This window comes from Dermacentor silvarum, chromosome 8 (genome assembly GCF_013339745.2).
Source record: "Dermacentor silvarum isolate Dsil-2018 chromosome 8, BIME_Dsil_1.4, whole genome shotgun sequence".
In the NCBI taxonomy this organism is placed as follows: Eukaryota; Metazoa; Arthropoda; class Arachnida; order Ixodida; family Ixodidae; genus Dermacentor; species Dermacentor silvarum.
Genome location: NC_051161.1, coordinates 167,895,829 through 167,911,122, shown reverse-complemented (window position 1 = coordinate 167,911,122; position 15,294 = coordinate 167,895,829). Strand labels below are relative to the sequence as shown.

The 15,294-nt window shown below is 47.1% G+C and overlaps 1 protein-coding gene across 1 annotated transcript in view; it reads right to left on the bottom strand.

Annotated features, from left to right (window-relative positions):
- LOC119462571 (uncharacterized) overlaps positions 1-7,041 on the bottom strand; it is a 74,991-nt gene extending 67,950 nt beyond the window's left edge. The window contains exons 1-2 of the mRNA XM_037723908.2: positions 6,949-7,041; positions 3,300-3,387 (exon numbers count right to left, since the gene is read on the bottom strand). Of these exons, the coding sequence (XP_037579836.1) occupies positions 3,300-3,383 (84 nt within the window). The 5' untranslated portion in view covers positions 3,384-3,387; positions 6,949-7,041. The remainder of the gene's footprint in view (positions 1-3,299; positions 3,388-6,948) is intronic.
- Positions 7,042-15,294: the final 8,253 nt, after the last annotated feature.

The following is a 15,294-nucleotide window of genomic DNA, read 5'->3' as shown; positions in this document are numbered from 1 at the left end:
AGGGAACAAGAATTCGTGATTGCAATTGAGCCTCTGGAATGGGCATTAAGAGATACAAATGGAGCTGGGCGGAACACATGCGTAGGGCAGATAACCGGTGAACAATTAGAGAATGGGTACCACGGGAAGGGAAGCACAGTCGAGGACGGCAGATAATTAGGTGTGGTGATGAAATTAAATAAATATACAGGCAGCACTTGGAATCAGCTAGCGCAAGACAATGGAAAATGGACATTGTTAGGAAAGGCCTTCGTACGGGCAGTTAACATAAATATAGGCTGATGGTGATGGTGAATCAATGTATCTCTTTCCGTTTCGGTTGAAGTGCGCCCTAAAAATAGTTAAATTGTTAACTCATACGTTCGGCAGTGTTTGGTTACAAGGGCACAATATTTAAAACGTGGTGCCACAACAGTGTGAGATAACATTTTCTCTATACAACTACCTAAACATCCCAGCCGGCCATTTAATCTTGCTAATAATCTTGTGTCTCCTTTCGAAGCAGATCATCATCATCATCATCAGCCTATATTTTTATGTTCACTGCAGGACGCAGGCCTCTCCCTGCGATCTCCAATTACCTCGGTCTTGCGCTAGCTGATTCCAACTTGCGCCAGGAAATTTCCTAACTTCATCACCCCACCTAGTTTTCTGCCATCTTAGACTGCGCTTCCGTTCTCTTGGTATCCATTCTGTAACTCCAATGATCCACCGGTTATCCATCCTACGCATTGCATGGCCGTCCCAGCTCCACTTTTTTCTCTTAATGTCAACTAGAATATCGGCTATTCCGTTTGCCCTCTGATCCACACCGCTCTCTTCCCGTCTCTCAAGGTTAGGCTTCCTCCAGCCTGCATATCAGCCTCGAAATGTAGGCGGTTGGAGGAAGCCCCAACGAAGACGTGGCTAGGGAAATATGCACATGCGTAAGCGGGGTACATTTCGGTGATGCGCTGGTATAAAGTGAGACGGAATTTAAAGGGTAATAGCCTATGCTAGCCGGTCATTGCTATGCTAGCCGGGTCAACCTATGCAACCCGATTCTTGCACGGTAAAAAAGGGGCACCTAGCGATATTCGGGCTTTGGCTAAATACCGGCCTTTCCTGTGCGGTAGGCCGTTCAAAATCGGCACGGTGCCCTGCGCCTTCGGTCGGCTGGAAAATTTCAAGGACTGAAGGCTGGGGGGGGGGGGGGGGGGGACCTGAAGGCTGCCATCACGGTGGAGCATGAGATGCAGCAATTCGACGTCATAGTCATCTACGCGACCAACGGTGTCATTGTAGAAGTGCGGAATGTGCTTTATTTCTTTTCCTAATTAATTCTAAGTTTAAACATGTTTAGGAAATGTGCTTCATTTCTTGACCGTTTTTGTTTTTTATATGACCCCATGTTATGATCCTTCGCTCGTTGGGCAATCTATTGTTTGTAGAGAGACGGGTGAGGTGACCCAACATGGGGTACGCAACAGTTTCCAACATTTCCATTGGCATCATAACTAATTCACTCACATACAAGACCCATGTCGACATCTTGTACCCTGCCTCTACTGACTCGCCGCCGCAAGACGAACAGGATGAGAGCAGTTTCATGGGAACAATATGTGGAGAAACGTTCGCCGAACTTCAACGAACAGGCCCAGGCCGAGAAAATAATTCCCAAGCACGTTTAGGTATGCCACACGATTATACCATTAATGTTGCTCATACCTTGTCTTGTATTCTTGGCAAAGCTATTCCTCGGAATTTTGAGAATGACAATCCACAAACAAATATCAAGAAACGAAACACCCACAGCGCATGCTTTTTATGTTAAAGCTTCTCAGACTTAAATATTGAAAGTGCAAAACAAATACGGAAACCTAAAAATAGCGTAATTTCTTTGGCGCGGTTGTGGACTATCTCCGCGATCGGCCCACGCGGAGATAGCTCGGTTACATGCATAGCGTTCGCCGCCAGTGTTTGCCAGTAATCATAAGCTGCATAAGTTGCAGCTTATGGTTGCTTACGCTGCAGTCGTCGGGAACAATCAGTAGCGGTCAGGGATCTTTGAATGCTATCGCGTTGCACTCTTAGAAGCGAAGCCTAAGCCTCCTCCCAATTTTTTTAACAGCGGAGCTGTGTAAGCGTGGCGTGATGTGCCTGCTGAATCCAAAAATGTGTGGCGATCCTGGCGGCAGTGCAGAAAGGGTCCATGCGCAAAGGCACATATTTCTGTGAACTACCGTAATAAAGTTCATTCTCTCTTTGTGAACTACCGAAGCTGAGCTTGGTAAAGTCTAGCTAAGCATAGTTTTGACAACGTAAGCTTAGTCAGTCATCGATAGGCAATTGATAGCCGATCAATAGCTAATCTGTAACCAATCAATAATCAATAAATTCCGGGAAATGGTGGGGATGACTTGGTAGTGCTTAGCCTAGCCCAAATACGTGGCCAATATATTGCGGTAGCCAATCGATAGCTAATCGACAATCGATCAATAATGAATAAATTCCGGAAAATGCTGGGGATGACTTGGCAGTGCTTAGCCTAGCCCGAAATCCAGGAATAGCTAGGTGCCCATCAGCTCCACTACCTCTTTAGCATTGCACCTCCAGTGAAAGCTACGTCAATTTTTAACAGCGGAGCTTTCAGTCAAGCGTGCGCCGGCTATAACAGCCGCCGACACGCAGGAACAGAGCCAGGGAGGTTACGTGACCCGCTCGCCGGGAGGAGAGGAGCCGACCAATCAGAGCGCGCGCTGGGAAGGAAGAGAAGAGGCGCCGGGGTATAAAAGTTGGCTTCCACGGGTGATGGCGTTCCTAGCGCGTTCCCTGAGCAAGCTCTCATTGGCGCCTATACGTCGGGCGGCTTGTTCCTCGGGAATATGAGCAGTATAAGGTGTTTGCGCCGTGCGCTCTACGTACGATGGAGCCAAGCGACCGCGAATGCACAGCTTCACTGTTCGACCATCTTCGTGGAGTGGAATGGGTGGGGATATTTTTTTCCTTATTCAGCCAGCATATGGGCTCTTCCGTATAGCGCTCACTTTGTTTACTTAAGTTGACGGTAGGCTGATATAACATGGAGTAAGCTATTATCGGCTCAATTTTGACGGATTTGTTGCTGACTCAGATCAAGCTATGCTGAAATTAACACTTCAAGTTATTCCAGGGTTGCTCAGATAGCTTTAAAACATGTTTAAACAGTATCTTCAGGCAGCTTTAAAAGCACCTTCGGAAAGTAATACCACTAAAAGAATTAGCCCAGCCAGTATATTTGCATTAAGACCTCGTTTAATAATGAACAACCATTGCCTTACCGATGCGTGCACCATAGGATAGCTCGGAACGACAAGATTTCCAACCAATCCAATGATGGCAATGGCTTTGACTGCGGTCTGCATTGTCCTGAACAGGAAAAAGGGGGCAAGTTTGTCAACGCTAAAAGATGATGAAAAATATGTAAACAGGAATTTCTACTTGGCATTTGTTTCTAAAATATTATACACGAGATATCGCAACACTTTCTGGTACCAACCAGTCACAAAGTTCATAGAGATCATGAACGGAAGGACCGAAAATAAGTGCATTTGTTGTTAGGATGCCACTTGTTGCATTACTGCCACGTTTGAATTCCAAGCGCCTGTAGTAGAAAGTAAACAATTACGGGCACTCGGCACACAAATCAGACATTCTAGACAGTGAGGCATACGTAGAAAAGTAAAGCTAATCTTACGACCAACTTGGTCATAGTTTCAGGCGCAAGGTGATAGACTCACACACACGCATGCACTTACCCACGCAAGCAGCACCCCCAACCCCCCCAAAAAAGGGGGATTTCCCCCCCCCCCTTCCCTTTTAGCAAACAAGTGTCTTTAGCACCAGAGAACCACTTTGTGTACCTGTTACATGCTGCTGATAATAAGCTTTAACGCTAACAGCACCACACAAGAAGGAAACAGGACATGGCGCTACTCTCAACTGACATCTTTTAGTATCACATCCCTAGTTATTAAGAATCTAGACATAAGGAGCATGCGCAGAAGAGCCATCAAAACAACGGAAAGACCAAGAAAAACCTCTGCGATTGCCTGGCACAAGTATATGTTGTTGCGCCGCTTGTCTGTCACTTTCGGAAGCAAGTGCAGTGAAACAATGTGAGCCTCAAAGCTTGCCTTGCTTCAGAACCTGAAAGGACAACGGCGCAACAGTACTTGTTCCACGCAATTGAAGATGCCTGAACTAGTACCTTAATGTCATAGGGTTGCTCGTAATTTGGGAAAAAGTAGGTTTGAGATACAGTATTAGAAAGTACTTCTTTGTTCCTCTGAAGCTGTCCAGGATGTGCAGTAGTGTAGCACACAGAATAAAGGAATCTATATTGCAAAAAGAAACGTGCTATGGTTGTATAATGCGTTGTTGGCGCATTAAAAACAATGTATCTTGAAATGTCGGCACAGCTTTCGAGTATGAGTGAGAGCATGAGTAGTCTTCATCGACCGGAACGGGCTCGATTTTGCCAAACACTGCAAATTGTGCACATGTGTCCGTGTTGCCTCTGTGGATTTCCACAAACTTTTCTTTCCCAAATTTTATATTATGCTCGGTTTCCTCAGCACCCTCCTCATGCCTGTTTTCACAGGAGGGGGACGCCTTGTCCTGTGTCCCACCTGTATCGTCCTGTCTGTGCTAAAGTTTATTATGAACGCTCATGGACTAGCCCGGTAATCTATCTTCTCGTTGTGCTGCTCCTTAAGTCTTGAAACTAATCTGTGAGTAGCTTCGTATGACCACCAATGTACCGCGTGTCGTGTCGCAATATTTCGCCCGCTTAAGGCAGCATACAAATGTTTCGGGGCTATCAATATTACCTTCGTTTTATTGTTCCAAAATTACTTCACATCTTCATATACCAACATGAGTGCAAGATCTTGCAATCACGTTGGTATATGACAGTCTTGTTCAGATGCGATGTACCACTTTAAGTTTTTTAACCTAAGAATAATGTTCTGATATTTGTAACAACCAATAGACTGAAAAACAGCGTAAATACAGCTAATTCCTCCCCCAAAAACACTCTCATGTGTATATAAAGTCAAAATATTTGTTTTAAATTTATCACTAGTGGCGTGCTGATGGCTGACTACTAACGCTAGCACGATCGCGCAAGGCAATAAAAGCCGTTATCACTTACTCGTCACCAGCGTGGGGCTTCATTTGTGTATTGCATATAGTGTGATAACAAAATAGGAGTCCTTCACGTTCATGTAATGGTGGAACTGACATCATACCAAAGTGCAATAGAAAATTAGCGATGCTCAGTCACATTGATTTTGTGCAAGAGCTCAGTTAACGAAGCAAGAAGCAAACAAGGACAAGGAGTTATGTTTATGCAACTGATATATGAGAATAAACTACAGACGCATGCATCATTATTAAGTCCAACCGGCCCAAATTGTCACTATACTAAGCTAGGGTGTGGCCCTTTTCTTTTCTTAAAAATATATATGTTTTCGCTAGTTGGCGCATGGCTGATTATAATTATAAAACAATGCTGCCCTTAAGTGCATGTAACCGAACCGTTATACTCGTGCACTGCTTTTTTATTATTGATATTCTATTCAGGCAAAACTTGCTGTATTCATAGTCAGCTTCGGAATGTAAACTGGCACTGATTTTGCTCGGCATTTAAATGTGTTCTTAATTATCATAACACATTTCTAATCTCACCACATGGTCTGGTTGACGTCACCGATTATGGAAACAGAGACCCATAGGGATGACTGCGATTGTTTACATATATTCATAGTTTTACTGAGTTATATAAGAGTCGCATGCCTGCAAAAATATGGAAAATACGCTTGTCTCCGTCTTCGCAAAATGGCCTTGGCTCAACGCTGTTCCTCGACTTCACCAACTCGAAAACAGAGCCATAACGATAAGAGCCGGATCTTTAATAGCGCTACTCAATGGATCTAACAGCGAGTAATCGGATACGAATTTTAGTACATATAAACCGAAAGCCCCCCCCCCCCCGCCCCCCCTTCCTCACCCGGCCCCAAAGGCCCAGGCCCCATTTCCTTAAATTTCAGGCCAGGAATGGCCATAAAGTATCACTGAAGGACAGTGACTAATGCAGTCGTCTACATTCCAAGACCGCATGTCATGATTATACCTACCGTATTAAAGTGGCTCACAGATTGTAAGGATATATTCTGAAGTTTGAACGTAGACGAGCTACAACTGCCTATTGTAGTAGAGCCACCATGTAAATTTTTCCCACGCAAAATGGGGCACTGGCGTTCCTACACGAAGCTGCGTAAAGAAGCTCGCACATTTAACGCCACTGTCATTTGACATTGATTATTAAAAATTAGACGAAGGTATTTAGGGGAAATTACAAAGCTATTGTTTCTACGGTTGTCGATACTCAGTAGTAGTGCGAGCAATATCCTGTTTTCAAATTAATAATGCAAGGCCAGCGCGGCAGAGTAACGGTACTCCTTCGGTATTGTGCTACCAGTCTCTAGGGGTATTACGCCCCGTGTACACTTATAAAAATGCCAAACCAACAACCATGAAGCTGCACCCTCGATAGCATGAAGGCAGTAAAGTTGTGCCTTTGCTAACAGTGTTTCTATATAGAAAAGAAATGTCACAGCATAGTTAGAGAAATTGTGCTGCATTTGGATTTTAGAAAATAAAACTAAAAACAAGCAGAGCCATTTCTGGATATAATTTGATCTTTCGGTTATTATGAGAATATGGCGCGAAGCTTAGGAACAAGACCTTGCCGGGTGGCGAAAAAAAGAAGCGGTTTTGAATACTGGCACAGCTGCAAGCCTGCGGTAAAACTAAAACATTATTGATGCAATCTGTGTGACCGGGCTAGTTATGTTGAAACATTATGTTCAGTGTTCACTCACGTCACCTGGAAAGAGCTCCTTGAAGGCAAGGTTCACCACTTACGTTTCCTCAGCCGCGAGAAGCTTCCTCTTTAAGCTTTTATGTCGATAGAAAGAAGTTGCGCCTCCGCTAGACGTCTTCTCGGCACGAAGGTAATCAAGTAACACCGACAGTGTTTTTTTTATACCCCACGCTCTTGCGTAAAGGACAGAGCGCCATAGCGCATTCAGCGTGCCCGCATCGTAAGCACCTGCGCTTTCGGATTTATTATTCACTGCACTCACTAGAGCTTGAAGTTTCTTAACGCGTCAGAACGCACAAAGTAGCGCGTTTATCATTCCTTAAACAAGTTCGCGCATGAAAGCGAGCCTGCAGTTTCAGCCGCTGGAGTAATAAAAGAAACAAAAGAAACAGTAAACAGAAGCAGACCGACCATCACGGTGCGTATCAGAAGCGATCGTAGCACGCACAAGCAATTATGTCGGCAATGTGATGTATGTGCTGCGGCGGAGCCATAAAAGAACTCAGAAAAAGCCTGTCGTTAATTGATTGCGTGGCGTAGCTCAGTCTGCCGTTGTGCAGCATTTTTCTTACGCAGCACCTGGGTACCCTTTGATGTCCTGAGCATTACACTTTTCTCTCCACATAGTCAGCGACGTGAGAGACGCTGAATTATATTACAGCTTGTCAAGCCAACGGTATGGCTGACAAAAATAAGCCTCCAAAAGAACACCTGATGACGGCTTCGGCGTGGCCACTTTGCAACATACGAGGCTTAGTAGTAAAGTGCGACTAAAATAAGCAGCGGTGTGCTTTAAGGATGAAATTGAAGAACACGTGCACGCAGTATATTCTGTGCGAAGAAATATTAGTAGGTCTTGCCTGTAGATTGAACCAAAAAATTGGAGAGAGAGAGAGAGATACTGTGTGTCCCGGCTAACGTTAACCAAGCTGTTCAGTGCAAAAGCATATTCACAATACGCGGTACAAGATACAATTTTATGACCTATGGTGTCCGGTCGTCAGAGGTCAGGCTACCAACATAGTAGGAGTTAAGATCGTACCTTGCACCGTGTTTTTTTTTAATTTTTTTTCTTTGAACAGCTTGGCTGACGTTTGCCGGGATACCCTATATATTGTTACGCGCGAAGGAGACCGTTTGTCACCCTTACGGATGAAGGGGCCGTTTATTGCAGGTCGCAAAGGTGAGCGCAAGAGCGGCCAGCTGGTTGATGAACCCAGCGTCGTCCTCTTCCTCTTTTCTAACCCGGGACCACAAGCACGTTCACCGGTCATAGTTTTCCTCACTAACGCGTCCGTGCAACATTCCTCTCGTCGCAGACGAAGCCCGCCGGGCGAGTCAATCCAGTTGTCTTGACTTGAACAATTTCAAGCGGGTGACATGAACCACTTGGGTCTTGGCAGCTCTTCTACCACTCGTTGTGAGGCGAGCTATGGTATAAGTAACCTCCGTGAGTGTGTTAATAATAACAAATGGTCCATCTTAGGTGGCCAAAAGCTTTTGGCATAACCCGCGTTTCCGTACAGGAGTCCACAGCCACACTAAATCACCAGGGCGATAGGTTACCGGAAGGTGGCGAATGTCGTAGCGTGCTTGTGATCTGTCCTGCGATGCCAAAGTGCGTAAACGAGCAATACGACGCGCCTCTTCGGCAAGGCAGAGGGTCTCGGCGACAGTGGGATTTACGTGACTACAGAAAGGGAAAATAGTGTCGATTGTGTACCGGGGTGGCTGTGCCGAGTAGAGCACTGTACGGGCCGATTTTTTCAGCCCGGGCCCATTTTTACATTCGGCTACCCGCCCGAGCCCGACCAAAAGTTTTATGGCGAGATCCGGGCTCGGCCCGGGCCTGGAAATATTTTACGTTACCCGCCCGGCCCGCCACCCCTTTACCTTAGGCCCGAGCCCAGCCCGAGCCCGGCTCGAAACCGGCCCGAACCCGGCCCGAGACCGGAAAAGATCACCGAACGGCATTCAAAAATAAAATAAAGAAGAGAATGAAAAAAAAAACTTATTCTTAAGGCATAAATACATGTAATATGCAATTATGAGCACCATTTGAGCGGTCTGAACGCAAATACCAGCGCGCGAACTAGTACTAATGACCCTGCCGAGCAGTGTCGCCAGCAGTTTCCTAAGGCGCGAGCTTGATGCGGCCCAGTCCACTTCTATCGCAGCGCTACCACAGTATTTTTCCACGTCGCGCGCCTCACTGCAAAACATGCGCCGCCCTAGCCGCTCGTCCCACTCAACCGTATTCTAGTACACTATAGCCGAAGCACAGCCACGACCGGTCGTGAGCGCAGCGCATGGATGGAGTAAATGGAGAAAGAATGATTCTCGTTCTTCCATGGTGCAGCGTAATCCGCTGTTGCTAGGCGGCCGCTTGAGAACATGCGTGTAATCATGGATGGACGCAGTGCCATATTTCAGCCGCGTGACGAATTATCTTACCTGTCATCGTTTTACCAATTCGCCTTTAAAGAATCAGCAAGTCGCGAACGCGCTTGCACCGCGATGAAAGCATTAATTACATTGATTTAGTTAAGGAATACAATGGCATCTTCTGGTTTGAGGCGACTTCGGTCTTTCTGGACTTTTACATTCAGTTCCAACAGCGCAAAATACGACCGAAGAAGAAAAGGGAAGTACACAGGAGTAGCACTGCTAGCGTCCAGCTGCGCCGGGGCAACAGGTTTTTCAGAGTCGAAACGCACGAGGATAACTCGCTGCAGGTTACATGCACACCACCAGAACGTCCGAGCCCGGCCCGGGCCCGCGTCAAAATACCCGAACCCGGCCCGGGCCCGGGTCAAAAAGCACATTCCGTGCCCGAGCCCGGCCCGAGCCCGTGACAAAATTGCCCTAGCTACCCGGCCCTACCCGGCCCGGCCGGGCCCGGGTAGCTAGGGCCCGGCCCGGCCGGGCCCTACTTGACCCGGCCGGCCCCTACCCGGCCCGGCCGGGCCCTACCCGGCCCGGCCAGCCCGAAAGCCCGGGCTGGGCCCGGGCTTTCGGGTAAGCCCGAGCCTGTGCAGTGCATCCCACGCAGAGCCATGCAGAGCCATGCGTGCGAGCAGAGCCATGCATCCCACGCGTATAAAAGAGCAAACGAGTTCGGTACTGGATCTAGCATTTGTGTCACATACTTTGTCATCCGAACTAAGAGTAGAGGATGGGATATCCGATCATATGCTTTTGATACCGACACTGAACGTTGGTTGCGTAAAATCGGGTTGTAAATCACGTGTCCAACGTCAATGTTGGTGTCATTGATTACCTGGAAGCAATATGGGACAACATTTGTCTTGAAAAATACGGTACAGTGAAAAATTTGTAGCAAACTTTTAAAAAAGCGACCGCTTACTGTGAAGAAAAATGTGTGTGTGTGTGTGTGTGTGTGTGTGTGTGCGTGTGCGTGTGCGTGTGCGTGTGTGTGTGTGTGTGTGTGTGTGTGTGTGTGTGTGTGTGTGTGTGTGTGTGTGTGTGTGTGTGTGTGTGTGTGTGTGTGTGTGTGTGTGTGTGTGTGTGTGTGTGTGTGTGTGTGTGTGTGTGTGTGTGTGTGTGTGTGTGTGTGTGTGTGTGTGTGTGTGTGTGTGTGTGTGTGTGTGTGTGTGTGTGTGTGTGTGTGTGTGTGTGTGTGGTGTGAAAATTTTTTATTTACAAAAGTCCTAAGGCTCGACTATCGCACCGTTAGGCCCAGCCCTTCAGCGACATCGTGGGCCCTCTGGACAGCCCGTAGCTTATCTTGAAAAAATTAACTATGTAGCATCTCCTTACAACGGATCCATTATTCTTCAGGGTTGGTGAGAATCGCAGGGCATCCCGCGAGCAATCTTTCTTTACCTCCCTTTCTGGATCAAATTTTCAAGGTGGTACGGGGTGGGATAAGTTCCTGTTTGTAACAGTCGCAGTGAAACTGCATGAGCCCTGTTCAGCTTTGAAAGTGGCAATGGAAATTGTCTGCGTCCTAGATAGTAATGTTTAGTAATTTCGTTATATGTTAATAAATGATCTCTAAATTCCCCGGCCTGGTGGTGGACGGCTCGGTTGTGACTGTCACGGCTAGCAAGTCCTCGTGCCAAGTCATGAGTAACCTCATTGAGCTTAGCCCGGGTCTGGTCCACTTCTCCCATATGCGCAGGAAACCATTGGATTTCAGTTCTCATAATCATAGTGTTTTCAATAAGTTTACCTGCAACCACGGCCACGTAAACTTATCGACACCCTTTATAGCAGCTTCGGAATCACTGTAAATAAAAGTCCATTTATTGTTCCTGGTGGCTAGAGCAATTGCCACTTGCTCCGCCACCATGGAATCTTTGGTAAATACAGTGATGGCATCTTGGACCTTCCCTTGAATGTTTGCTACTACGGCAGTGTATGCTTTTGCCCTTTCACCCAGGCAGCATCTACGAAAGCCGCCTGTTGATTCTGCTGTTCTATCTCCCGCAAGAGCGCTTTATCTCTTGCCTTTCTCCTTTTGATATTGTGCTCTGGGTGCATGTTTCTAGGGAGAGGGGTGGTTCTAATCAGATCCCTAATCTCAGCTCGTAACTCCACTTCATCCTCCAGTGGGCGCCTTGATTATTTAGCTCTGCCCCTATTGCCTGCAGTATATTCCTGCCGGCTCGTGTTTTTGTCAATCTTTCCTGTTGCGCTAGCTGCTGAGCCTCCGCAATTTCCTCTATTGTGTTGTGCACCCTTTGACTCATAAATCTCTCGGTTGCAGTGTTAATCGGTATCCCTAGGGTAGCTTTAATGAGCTTCCTAATCATTGTGTTAAGTTTGTTAAGTTCTACCTGCGTCCATTTTAATAATCCAGCAACATAACTGAAATGACAGAGAGCAAAAGCATGAACTAGCCTCAAAGCACTGTGTTCCCCCAGGCCTCTGTGTCTATTGGTAATTCTCCTTAGTAGCCTAATGACTTCATCGGTTTTATTTGAGATATGCTGTATTGTTCTTTAGTTCGAATTATTCGCTTCTATATAGAATCCAAGACCTTTGATTCCTTCGACTAGCCTGATTATAGTTCCTTCGTGAGTGTGTAAGTTCACTCTGGGCTCGTCTGTCGGGATGTAAGCTCTTGGTTTTCGACCTCTTCTACGATGTCTCAAAACCAAAAGATCCGATTTGACTGCCGAGCATTTCAGCCCCATATCTTTCAGTGTATTCTCTAAAATATATACACTTTCCTGTAATCTGGTCTCCGTCTGTCCTACGTTACCTTTGGCACTCCATATGGTTATGTCGTCAGCATATATCACGTAATGTATATCCTCAATTTTCTCCAAATTTCTGGCAAACCTAGACATTGCTAAAGTGAATAGCATGGGCGAGAGTACTGCTCCTTGCGGGGTGCCCCTATTTCCCAAGTTCTTTGCCTCTGACTTAAGCTCCCCCAACATGAGATGTGCCGACCTATTTCCGAGAAAGTCCTTAACCATGTTAAAAAATCTCTTGCCTAGCCTCATCGCAGAGAGAACGTCAAGTATGGCCTTATGATATATGCGGTCAAAGGCTTTTTCCACGTCTAAACCCAAGAGCGGTATCGTGTGCGCTGGGCTGGCCTGTACGAGCTGGTGCTTCATCAGGAGCATAGCGTCCTGAGTCGACAGCCCAGGACGAAAGCCGACTAAGTTGTACGGTAAAATGTCGTTTTGTTCAACGTATTTCGTGAGTCGATTGAGAATAACGTGTTCCATAGCCTTACCTAGACATGATGTTAGCGAAATAGGAGGCAGGTTCTCTAGAGTGAGCTGTTTATCTGGTTTGGGTATGTGGATAGTGTTGGCCACCCTCCATTCCACCGGATATACCCCTTTTTTCCAGAGTTCATTGAAGTGCTCAGTTAGATAAGTGATTGATCCCTCATCCAGATTCCTAAGGATCTTGTTAGTTATTCCAGCGGATCCCGCCGCCGATACACTTGAAGACTATGGAGAGCCGTCCTGATTTCGCTCTCCGAAAAGTCGCGGTCCATTTCCTCACCTATCCCACCTGAGTATTCATAGCACTCGTCTCCATCGTTCGGTCATTTAAGCGGGAGATATTTGGCAGCCAATCGATCCATGATTTCCTCCTGCGTTCTATCCCGACTTTCTTGATGACCCAACTTAGCTATTGCTGTTCTTTTGTTCACCCTTGTTTCATTATCGTTAAGCAAGTGCTTGAGGAGATTCCAGTTACCCCCGTGCTTAATTCTACCATAAGCTGAGTCGCAGATCTCGTCCCATTGCTGCTTTGCGAGTGTCTTCGAGTGCTCCTCAATCTGCTTATTTAGTTGCGCTATCTTCTTCCTAAGCCTTCCGTTGAGCCTTTGCGCACGGAGTAAGATAAGACAGGAGCGCCGACTCCGCTCGTCTGGAAGGGACACGTTCTGCAACGCCGGCTCCTGCTTCACAGCGTGTTCGCCAGACGGCGCTACGAATGAAGAAAAACTGCAGCGGAGAGGAGCAAAGGCGCGGGGACTCTCTCGCGGCACCTGCTTGTCGCCTGCTCCGCGCACGCCCTGACGCCTGTAGCGCGCATAGCTCCACGTTTGTAGCAGACGACACGCTCTGCGGGTGCCGCCCTGCCCGTTCTACGCCGCCGTCGCCGCCGGTCTCCGCCACTCAGCGCATGCGCACATGAATGCAAGCTGTTGAGTGTTTTCCACGCGCCTCGACAGATGGCGCTACGCGATGTATAATTTGCGTTGCACGGTTTGTCCCGAGCGAATGCGTTGCGCGGCGGCGGAGTCGGCGCTCCTGTTTATCTTACTCCGTGGTCTTCGCGTTCTCCATCTTTGTACTATAGATTGTTTGGCCTCAATCAAGTGCGCCAGCCTGCTATCCATAATCTCAACGCTTTCTTCTGTCTTAATTTCTTTAGTGGCCACTTTGACGTCCTCTCTGAGCTGGTTGACCCATATCTGAAAGGGCTCTTTCTCAGCCCCTAATGTTTCGAGTTGCCTTCTTTTGCTCTGATTTTCCTGAAAAGGTCCCAGTCTGTGCACTTAAAGAATCTAGCTTCCTGCCTTGGCATGCCTATGGTTATATGTGAGATGTAATGATCGCTGCCGAGATCCATATTCGAATTTTCCCAACTAGCTCCTCTTGAGTTGTTAACAAAAGTGAGATCAGGTGTGGAGTCCCTGCATGTGGACGTGCCACAACGGGTGGGATATGCTGGATCAGTGATCAGGCATAGCCCCAGATCCATGGCAAGGCTCCACAGCCCTTCTCCTTTTTTTGTATTCCAGCTGTATGCCCATGTGTGATAGGGGGCATTAAAGTCCCCTTCAGTAATGAGCGGGGCAGTTTTGGCAACCGAAAGTGCCTTATTGAAGAGTGCTCTAAAGCTCTGTCTCATGTCGTTCGGACTGCTGGAAATGTTCAGACAGAAAATGCTTTGCGCCTTGCCTCTATTCCTTTTGAGTATTATTTCTACTGAAATACATTCAATCTTGGAATGTCTAAGGTGAATGTCGTGCTCTATGTATGGTAGCTTTTTATCAATGAGGGTTGCCAATCCCCTCCCTGTTTCTTTGCCCCTACATGTCGTTTTGTACCCAGTAAGCTTGACTTCATCCGCTAAGGCTTCCTGCGACATAATTACCTTTGGCCTAGCCCCAGATGATTTGATCAACTGTTCCAATGGTGCCTTTTTATGTTGGAATCCGCGACAGTTCCATTGCCACACATTGAATCCATGATTACTGTCCATGATTATTGAATGAGTCCGCCTTCCTATTACCTGTTAATGTCCTCTTTGTGATGCCTCCTGACGTTCCAGGGAGCGACTTTACACTCTCCACCTCTGATGCAAATACTCATCGCCATCCCCTCGCGCCTCAATTTTCCTAAGTCGTTTTTCCACCGTTAGCCTCCATTTCCATAATTTGTCTACTTTAGTCTTTTCCGTTGTCTCTCTTATCGCTTTAATTGCCTCATTAATTTCATTGAGGGCGGAAAAGACTGAGTCATCCTCGGAGCTCACTGCCTGCTTTTTAGGGGCAGGGGAGCTATCTTCTTCCCCTGGATCGTTGCTTTGGCTTACAGGTCTAGCTATTGCTACACTAGCATGGTTCTGCTGCGCTTTCTTTCGAAGTTCTACTACCTGTCTGGTCAATTCTTCATTTGCTTTTCTTAAAGACGTTACTTCCTTAATCAATTGCTCTATTCTGGCATCATTGCTCCCAGCCACGGCCGCCGTGACCGTACCTTTAACTTTGTCGGCCCAGGTGGTCTCAGGTGTCTTCATGCCACCAGGTGCTGAACCCCTTTCCTCGTAGCGCACCTGCGCTTCCCCTGACTTGGAACGGCTTCTTTCCCTGGATTGCGAACGACGCCTGGATCTAGTGCGGCTCCTGGAGCGTGAGCGCCCCCTGGTGCTCGGGTGAT